The following is a 10,362-nucleotide window of genomic DNA, read 5'->3' as shown; positions in this document are numbered from 1 at the left end:
TTCTGTGCTGAGGTTTACATGAGGACATTGGCACGTGTGTCTGGCAGTCGGAGCCCCACCAGCCCGCCGCCAACCAACACGGACGATGCCAGCAGAATGGGAATGGCCTTGGTGATGCCGACCAGAGAGCCAAAGATCAGGTTGCCCAGCACCGCTGCCAGCTTACACATGGCATTACAGAAGCCAAATCCTGTGCCCCTGCAGACAACGAAGAGAAGAGGGTCAGAAATGGATGTATGTCTTATTTGATAGGGTATATGGAAGCCTTTTCATGTTCTTGTGATCACTTAGACAGAATCAATCTGAGGTGAGAAATTGGCTCTAGTTAGTTTCAGAATTTTGTGATTATATAATATGTTGTTTAGAAGTTTGTTTTAGGAGTGTTTTGGAGGTTTTTTTTGGAACTGTGGCTATTTTAAGCCACACCATGGTGTGTCCTCTGGATTTGCAAGTAGTGTCTTGAGTAAGGGCTTTGCATTTAGGCTCACAATGGTTGGTTATTTGAAGGCGTGCAGCGATGGGAAATAATAACTCCCCTCAAATATCTTAAACCTAAAGTAATGAGCCTGAGATGAAAATGCAAGGAGTAGAAATTAGAGATATTGTGTTGAATGTAACAGTGAAAAGTTGTCAGAAAAATAAACACAGGTACAGGTTCCTGTACTTCAGTACAATAACAAAGTATTTGTACTTTGATACGTCCCACCTGTATTCTAAACTAGTATCACTCTTTTACTAAACACCAGTAAAGGTAACGCTCTGAATTATATGCAGTGAGTGCATCGCTCACCTCCTGTCTGTTGGGTACAGCTCAGTAGTGACCACATCGAGGGAGTTCCAGGCAGAGATACTGAGGCCATTGTAGAGACAGAGCATAAAGATCATCATTGACTCGCTGGTGCCAAACCAAAGGAAGAAGCAGCTGATGCCCGATAGCACCATGGAGCCTCCTGCAGGACACAGGATGACTTTTATATCTTAGACTCCAAATAACCTCATTTACGTCACTAGAGGTCACTGCAGGCACAAAATCCAACTTCACAAGTCATCAAAACATTTTGCAAGAGGAAAAGCTGCTGTTCATGTCCCACACCAAAAGGCAATCGTACCTAACATGCTTAGGCGCCCTATTTTGTCCATGAGGAGAGCAGACACAATGTTTCCAGGAAGCACAGCCAACGTTCCCAGGAAGTTGACGAAATAGACCCAGTAGGCACTGTAATCGTCGTCGAATGTCATCTGGCAGCCTGTCTTGTTGTGGTGGAAAGAGCTGTTGATCACCCTGGAATTTGTTAGCTTGGTGTCATCTATATCTGTAAATGGAAAAGACAGGAGTGAAGTTTGTATCTGATTGTCACCATCTGCTGCCTCTGTTATTAACTCAAATGATGGCAGACAAGACTTTATGAATTGTAGTCTGGCTACCATCACTTAAGAGTATATTCAAACCCTGCAAAATGCACCATTTAAAAGAGTTTTTTGTTGTTCGAGACACGAACGATGTTTTAACCTCAAATCTGATGAAGAGGCCTCTTTAGGGTCAAAACTTTGCTGTTACATGTGTGCTCAAATGATTCAAGCTTGGGCTAAAACTAGAAAAATTTAGCAACATCTAATGTGAAAAAATAACAACGGCAACGGCATAATATGGCAGTGAAAGCCCAACCTAAAGTCTAAATAAAATACAACTGAAGAATACAAGTGAAAAATCTAAAACTGAAGACTGTATGCAAGAAGAAGAGAGTGACAAGACATTTGAGAAGCTGACAGGGACCACTGGAACTTCTGAGTGCGAGGTGGAAAACTGTAAAGGACGGGGAAAAAAACAAAGACAGGAGGTCAGACCAACAGAGATACACTCAAAAAGTAATTTCCAAAATAAAACAAGAAATTACAGTAAGGGAAATGAGGAGAATCATAAACTAGGAAACACAGGAAACAATGGAAAAGCAAAAAACAAAACAAAGAACCCTAGAAAGATTAAAAAAAGAAAAGCTTGTCTTTTTTTATCAGTTAAATTAGGATTATAAAATGTAGGGAACCAGGAAAGCCCGTGTTCTCATATGATTTTTATACTTCTGTCTATTGCATTTGTACCTGATGAAGGTCAATAAGACTGAAACATTGTAATTTAATAAAATTATTAGCAGTAAGTGAGCCAGTGCACAGGAATTAGGACTTAATAGACTTCTTTGTATGAATTAAACAAATAAGACATGAGTTGTTAATTTGTTAGCTTCAGATGTGTCGGTAGGACAGAGCCAGAACAGCTGTTTCTTTCTCTCTTCAGTCATTAGGCCAAACTAAACTAACCAGATTCCTGCTATATCGTATTTTAAGACCACAAATTGTTGCACATCGCTTTGTAGCTGACAGCTGGTTGTTAGTGGACAGGTACCTCTTTAATGCATACACCACATATGTCAGTTTGGAGCAACTGAGGTAGTTATTTCACGAGCTTGCCTCAAACCTGAGAAAAGTTTGACTTGGGATCTGCCCACTTAGTGTGGCAAACAGTTATTTTGCCTGCCTGCTACAAATTTTCTAATTTCATTGACATTCAATGGCATCTTGATGCTAAATTTCTGGTAGTCTCTTCCTGTGTGAGCACCTCTTCATGCACAGTCCTCTAACAAGCCAACAGTTCCTAGCTCAATGGCACTGATGCTACAGTAGGAAATTGATGGGTTAAAAGGTTGGCTTGGATAGGAAATGACACCACAAAGAGGAAGAAGCATGAAAAAATATAGCAAAGATTAAGAAAAGCTCTGTTTTTAACACCACCACATACCTGAGTATAGTTAGTGACCATGTCCATCCATTTATGACCATCTTCTGATGGTTACATTCAACAAGCCATGTCACAAAAGCTCAAATCACCTCAGACTGGTTCCTTTATCATTTAAAGTTATTTGTATTTCATAGCTCTGGAAAGGCAGCACAAGCCACTCTGTCAGTAATGAGAGGAGAGTGCAGTATTCCAAAAATGTAGGACTTTATTTGGGAAATCATCTTTTTTTGTGACCATAAATCAGTGCAATTGTCTTCCAACAGAGCTCCTAACATGTACAAACTTTCATATTTTTTTCACGCTCCACACAACATTGGGTACTGTCGCAGCAAAAATGCATGTGGGGATTTTGATGGATATAATGTTTGTCATAAATGTAATTCTTATTTATTGTTCTAGCTACCTGCCCAGAGTACAGTTGGAAAATGTCTCTCCTGGTTTTATACATGTTAATGTTTTATTGTGCACGCTGCCTGTCTAAATAAAATTTTAATTGAATTGAATAGTAACCAGATCTTAATTGAGTGGAGCACCTTTGGGATATCATGGAATGGGAGATTTGCATTATGGATGTGCAGCCAGCAAATCTGCAGCAACTGCACGAAGCTATCATGTCAGTATGTTTCCAGCACCTTACTCGATCTACGCCATGAAGAGTTAAGGCCGTTCTGAAGGCAAAAGGGATCCCAGCCCAGTGCTAGGATGGAGTAAGCGTGGCAAGTGAGTGTATAGTATTAAATGTTATAATGTGTAAATGTCCGTGGGCTCTCTTTCTAAGTAGCAATGGTGTATTAATAAACTTCAGCAGCTGAGAAAGATTCCCTGCTCTCACCTCTGTGCTCATAACCTGATGCAGCGGAATCATCTTGTCTCTCATTCCTCTTCATCCTCTGTCTACACACACATTTCTGAGCACAACAAGACTGCATTTCCCATGGGGCATTACCAGCACACCTGATGTGCCCCTACTGTTTCTATGTTCAGCGCTTTGCTGAGTGCTGGACGGAAGTGTTTTTCTGCCATGTGCTCCCACAAGATCTGATTCAGCTCCAGTTCTCTCAGATCATTTAAAACAGCTCTCCTGCGTTTGCCTTTTCCTTCGGCTCTTTCTTTGTCAGCCTTAAAATGATTGGATTGCACTTTCATAACTTTGCCCGGATTTATTAACAATACGGTTTGACATTTTGGGTATTTTCTGTAGGTAAAAGAAAAATTCAGATGCTCAGAGAAGTATTTCCAAATAACTGTCTGACTAAATCATCGCATTAAAAAATGCATCACTACAGGAGTCATCGTTTGGTTACAAATTTCCATTTTCAGTCCTTCGAAGCCTGGCCCACTTTTTTTGTTGTTAAATACAGTCACAGGTAGTTCAGAGAGGCAATCTGTGCCAGGGGCACAGAGGTTAAGCAGTAATTTACAGGCATAAAATGCTCAAAAGCTTTCTTTCTTCTCTGAGCCAGAAGCTTGGACCCAAAATGAACTGACAGACAGAGAGCCTGAGTGAGACTTGTGTATAAGGCAAAAACAGCATAATAGGATTTCCTGGGGTGGAAGGAAATACTCTGGTTCAGGAGAGGCAGGGAACTCTGTGCAGGGGAGGAATGCCCTGAATAAGTGTGAATTTTGCAGGAGTGGCTCACCTGTGTTGTAAAAGAAGGAGTCTACAATGGTACAGTTCTTGAAAAAGGATCCTACTGTGGAGACATCTTCAAAGTAGCAGTTGAGGAAAGACGAGTCGATGAACGTGACTGCCTTAAACTTCATACTAATGAACCTAAAAACAAAAAAAAGGATGCAGACAGGGAAGAAATTATTGCACCCGCTGACTGGATAATGTAACATATATTACTGATGACTGGGGTGATCATTTCCCTTTTAAGAAAGGAAGGCAAAATGCTGAGTCCGTATTTTCAGTGACCGTATGGACAACAAAGACAGGGAGGCTTTGCTGAATGGAAACCACGCAGTCCAATTTAACATTTAGATCAGCGCTTCTTATGATAGAATAATAGAGATTTGATGTAACAAAGGCCTACCAGCTGAAAGTGAATAACTGCATTTAATCCAATATAAAACCTAAGTAGAAATTTGAAATATTTTTACTAATGTGTTCATTTTTGGAGGTACAGCACTGTTTACGCCACCTAATTTATCCCACAATTGTCATTATTGGTAAGTGCACAGATAGAGCCTAAAAACAAAATGTACTTAATGTACTTAATCATGCTTAAGAAACACAGTTCTCTTTGGACAGTAGCACATTTTTTAAAAATTATTTTAAGCATCAGATGTGATTGAAGTGCAGACTTGATCAAAGAGATCCTTATTTTTAAAATGTGTCCACCTACCTTTGAGGCTTTGAAAATGGGCAACTATGGATACAAACAGCTGTAATTCCTTAAAAGTTCATCCAAAACCTTTGTAAAACCCCTCAAATGAAAGTTGAAATCAGCACTTCAATGAAATGTTGATGGTTAAGAGTCACTCCAAAGCAAAATTACAAAAAGTTAAAAAAAAAACAAAAAAACTGCTATAGAACTGTTACGCACTGCATAAACATTCAGCAAATTACAGCATTTCTGACAGGCTGATATCAGCCAAAACCAATTTTCAGTGTATCAGTGCATCTTATAATACAATGATATAATAAATAATAATAATACCACCGACGTAATGGGAAGATTCTACAAAGTATGTTCTTTTGCTGTAAATCCTTCATTTAGTTCATTTAGATGAACTTTTACTTAAGTTACACTGTAACCGATTCTTTTAATGGTACTTCCAGTGTGAGATATGTACTTCTCTCACCACTGCTTAACCCAGTGGTTTTCAACCTTCAGTTTACCCTCCTCTCTCCACAAGTTTCATCATTCAGTCACAGTAAAAAAAAAAAATATGATCCAAGCTGGACTTCAGTGAAATACGGATCAGCATGAGAGCAACAGAAAACTGGGTTTTGTTTATTTTTCCTCCAAAAAACATATTTATTCAGCTCATGTTCAGCTCCATATTTTTCCATGGTCAGCCACACCCCATCTGCAGTGGATCTATTCCCCACCAGTGGCGACTGCCCCAGTTTGAGAATCACCAGCGTGTCCTCCCTTCAGCGTGTCTGGTCTCACCAGTCAGTTATCTGCGTGTTTTACTTCACACCACGATACACGGTACATGATACCGTTTTTGATTTAATCTCTTATAATAAATGCATTCTGGTCTCCAGTGAGAATGCAAAAAGAACAAAAACAGCACATCACCGTGTTTGTGAGAGTCATAACCAGGAGGAGGAGGAACATATGTGTGCGTAGGGATGAAAGAGAGACCAATAGAAAGAATAAGGGAGAGAGATAAGCCTTTTAATTTCCTGGTGGCAGCAGAGAAAGAGGAAAGATTAATATTATCTGCAGCGGTGTGTTGTTTGCGGGAATGACAAATACTACTGCTATCCCGCAACGGGATAAGCAACTTTAAGCACAACATTGTGCTAAGGGAGGCTTACAGGCTTGGATCACAATGTGTTACACTGCAGCTGCTTTTAATCATTTCTCCCACTGTTGATTTCTGTGTCTGGGAAAGCTGAAGACCTGCGGAAAACATTCAGATCCAAACGGAAGTCAGTTTGTGCACCAAGCCTGCGTTACCTGTCATTTACAAAGACTCCATTTCTGTGGATCTGGTTCTCCAGGGTGAAGTTGAAAGTGAAGTCTTCAATGTGCTCACTGTTGTGAATCTTCACTCTGGAGGCGTACTCGTCGGCTTGAAGGTGCTTGATGACATCTGGGAACCACACAGATAGCCCGTAGTACCTGAACACAGCGACAGGTTCTGTATCAGCGTGGTAGTTCAAGTGACTCTGACACTTTATTGTAACCATGTCTGAGTGTGTCTCATAAAAACACCTATTCTACATATTTCCCTTTTTTTTTTTTTCCCAACACTACAGCACAAGACAACACATACATAAAGAATAATAATTTATAACTGCAGTAAAAAATATGAAACAGAAATTTTTTATAGGACTCTAAAAAAACTAGCAGCACTCCATGATTCATTAGTTTGTAGAACCACTTTTAGCAACAATAACTTGAAGTAACTGCTTTTTTTATTGACTTCAGGCTCACACGTTGTTGTTGCTGTTGTGGAGGAATTTTGGCCCTCTCTTCTTTACAATGTTGCTTCAGTTCATTGAGGTTTGTGGGTATTCATTTCTGCACATTTTGTAATTTCTCTGAGTATTGCATGCTCTGACAGTGGGCTGAATTTGCTGGAACATCCACTCCTGAGAGGATGAACACACGCCTGGATGCCCCCGACCAGCAAACTGTCAAAACTTCAGCTTTTATCCCATTTGGTAACCATGTACACAATTGTGTACATTACTTTCTCTAGTTGTATATTTACTGTAATATTCATTTTGTGATAGCAGTTCCCACTTCATAGCTGCTCTCTTCCTCCTTACTAATTCTTCACACTTCCTGACTCACTATCTTTATTGCATCTCTCCTTCTCTCTTGCTCACTTTCTTCATTCATCGCCTCCTCAAAACACTTTTTCTATCTTCTCAACAAGCACTCTTCACTTGTTAGTACATTTCCATTTCTATTTTAACCACCCTAACCTGCTGCACATCCTTTCCAGCTCAATCTTGCTGTCTAGCCAATTGATATAAGTACAGTACTTTTTTCTTTCCTTAGCATCCAGCTTCTCATACAACTCACTATATGCTTTTTCTTTTGCCTTTGCCACCTTTCTCTTTACTGTACACCTAGCCTCCCAGTACTCCTGTCTACTTTTTTCATCACTAACCTCTTCCTTTGAATACTTCCCTGTGCTTCCTCATTCCACCACCATTCTCCCTGTCTTTCAGTAAGACTCTATATTAAAAGAACATGAGTCAGATGCAGCATCACTTCACAAGTCTGCAGAGAAATATTTGTCTGGGTGTACACAGACGGATGGTTGGGTGGAAGTTAAAAGAAATGAAAGAGGAATCTGATCTATAGCTAGTGTATGTTTAGTAACCATTTTCCACAAAGCCTGGAATACATGTTTTAATGATGCTGCTTTCGCTGAACTTATATCGGTGCACAAGCTCAAAAGCCTTTGGTCTGATGTTGATGTTTTCTTGCAGAGTAAGAGTTGTAGCATCATGAAGTCAAATTAAACACCATATTTTCAAAAGTTACAAAGTGTCAAAAGATTTATTGCATTACAATCATTGCATTTGATTTGGCATTAATCTTCTTAATTAAAAAGAAAACAGAAAATGTCATAAACAAGATGTACAATAAAGACAAAGAAAGACTGACCAATACTCATCAGGAGGATATAAGTGTGTGAGCATCTACTCTGGTGCCAAGTGCATTAAAGAAATTTATATTAAGCTGGAAAATAGTGGTGACTCAGTTATGTATCACCGAGGGCAATAAAAAGCATAGCTGAACAACATCAAAGCCAACAGTAGAAACATATTCAAATTGTGAAAGTAGAGCTGGATGGGATGTGCAACTTTCTTACCCGAAAGACAAAGTAAACCAGACTGCAGCCAGTTTCATAGTGTTGTCTTTCACTGGGTAGTTGAAACATTTCATAAACGTCAACCAGATCTGATACAAAAGGAAAAGGTTGTTAAATTTTAGTCATAGCAACCATAGATATTTATTATGAAACTACAGCATAAAGATAAAGGTAAAGAAAAAAGTGGTAAACAGTATCATACTCCTCTGAGTTCAGTCTTGATCTTGAAGAGGACCTTGAGTGCGGGGTTGGCTGACTCATTCTGCACCTCCACCAGTTCATCCAGCTGTTTGGGGATTTTTATCCTGTTTACCTGCAGGGAGAGACACTGACCTGTCACCTGCCGAAGGCACTGCGGCAGCAAGAATGATGAAGTGCAAAGGCTGGGGTGTACTCACAGTGAAGACTCTCTCTGGCTCTCCGCGGGCACGCATGTTGGTGTCATGAATGTGTTTGAGCACCATCCAGGCTTCGTCATGCTTACCCATCTGGGGAATAGTTAACATAAGGTAGATAAATATGCATACAGTAAACATCTGGATTCCAGTATTCACCCTCACGTGGCCAGACCTAGTAAGCCTTACCTGATTTTTGCAGTTAGTTAAGTGGTTAGTTCATTTTATCATTTATCAGGTGCTGCATTTGGGATCAAATTTGCCTAATGCATGTTTACAGTAAGTGTACAAATTTTACTCATTCATGTGACACAAATTACATCAATTCACATGTTTAGACTTTGACATAAATTTTTTAATCATTTAAAGTACTCGGCTAAAAACTGTTCCTGTTTCTCAGATATAAGTAATGTAGAATTTCTTATAAAGCAAGAAATATCAATGCAATGTTTTGATAGATTGGTTAAAAGAAACTATCATTTTACATAAATGCTACAAAGTTCAAGATGAGCATCCAGCAGGTGGCGATGTTATATCCCAAATGTCAACACAACTTTTATTTTTGAGCACTTTTTCAACAAAAATTAGATGTCAAAAAGAGACGATAAACCCCAGTGCACCTGGAGGTGTTCATTGAGCCACTATTGTTCATGTGCATAATCACATGCACCAAAAAAGGCTTCAAGATTGTATTTCACTGAGGTGTGATTTTCTCTGAGCTTTGTTATTACATAATAATGCAAGTGGTTCTAAGTAAGAGGTTGTTTTCTTCATAATGAAGGCCCCATCTTATCTTAAACACCTCATAATAGAGCACTCCGCTCTCAGACTGCAGGCTTATTTGTGTTTAAGAGTATTTAAGAGCAGAATGGTCACATCAGATGACTGCCTCTCCCTGAGCCTGGCTCTCCCGGATATTTCTTCCTGTTAAAAGGGAGTTTTTCCTTCCCACTGTCACCAAGTAGTTGCTCTTAGGGGGGTTATCTGACTCTTGGGGTTTTCTCTGTATTACTGTAGGGTCTTACCTTACAATATAAAACACCTTGATGTTGTGATTTGGTGCTATATAGTAGGGTTTAATATTTTTCCCGAAAATGACATGAATCCCGGGAAAAAGTTTATTTATTTTTTTATTTTAATTAGGCCTTCTGTAGCCTGTGTCGGCCTTAACCTATTCTGATATTGTAGAGGTAGCTTTCCAGCTATGTCCTGTTATGCCCAGTAGGGGGTAACGTCGGCTTGATTAATGCAATAAAACCTACATCTGGACATTGGAGTGCTCGAGCTATGCGGTGTTGTATCGTTCCTCAACACTCCCTTAACAAATATAATTAGAATATTCCTCCATTGTACATGGAATTATACCAAGATATTTTACAACTGCTGGTGCAAAACAATACGGTTCATCTCCACACAGCATTGATAAAGGCTCAGCCACGCTGTCGTGGCGACATCTGTTGCGCTATATCTCCACCAGTGGAACGCTGTAATAGTCATTGAAAAGTTAACTACCGTACTACACTATAATATGGCATAACACAGGGCCTTGAGTAATGCACTACGACTTGGTCATTGCCATTCTGGCAACAGCAAATTTATAACACCGTGTCTGAGGGTTAAAGTAGGTTCGCTGTGAATCGTCTATTGAAAAACTGGCCA

The 10,362-nt window shown here is 39.6% G+C and overlaps 1 protein-coding gene across 1 annotated transcript in view; it reads right to left on the bottom strand.

Annotated features, from left to right (window-relative positions):
* LOC115789399 (synaptic vesicle glycoprotein 2C-like) overlaps positions 1 to 10,362 on the bottom strand; it is a 33,667-nt gene continuing 23,305 nt past the window's right edge. Inside the window, exons 5-12 of the mRNA XM_030742797.1 lie at positions 8,707 to 8,796; positions 8,511 to 8,621; positions 8,309 to 8,397; positions 6,433 to 6,597; positions 4,435 to 4,568; positions 1,110 to 1,313; positions 791 to 950; positions 1 to 198 (exon numbers count right to left, since the gene is read on the bottom strand). Coding sequence (XP_030598657.1) covers positions 15 to 198; positions 791 to 950; positions 1,110 to 1,313; positions 4,435 to 4,568; positions 6,433 to 6,597; positions 8,309 to 8,397; positions 8,511 to 8,621; positions 8,707 to 8,796 — 1,137 coding nt within the window. The 3' untranslated portion in view covers positions 1 to 14. The remainder of the gene's footprint in view (positions 199 to 790; positions 951 to 1,109; positions 1,314 to 4,434; positions 4,569 to 6,432; positions 6,598 to 8,308; positions 8,398 to 8,510; positions 8,622 to 8,706; positions 8,797 to 10,362) is intronic.

The sequence above is a fragment of the Archocentrus centrarchus genome, chromosome 12, assembly GCF_007364275.1.
Source record: "Archocentrus centrarchus isolate MPI-CPG fArcCen1 chromosome 12, fArcCen1, whole genome shotgun sequence".
Lineage (NCBI taxonomy): Eukaryota > Metazoa > Chordata > Actinopteri > Cichliformes > Cichlidae > Archocentrus > Archocentrus centrarchus.
This window is presented reverse-complemented; position numbering and strand designations above follow the sequence as displayed.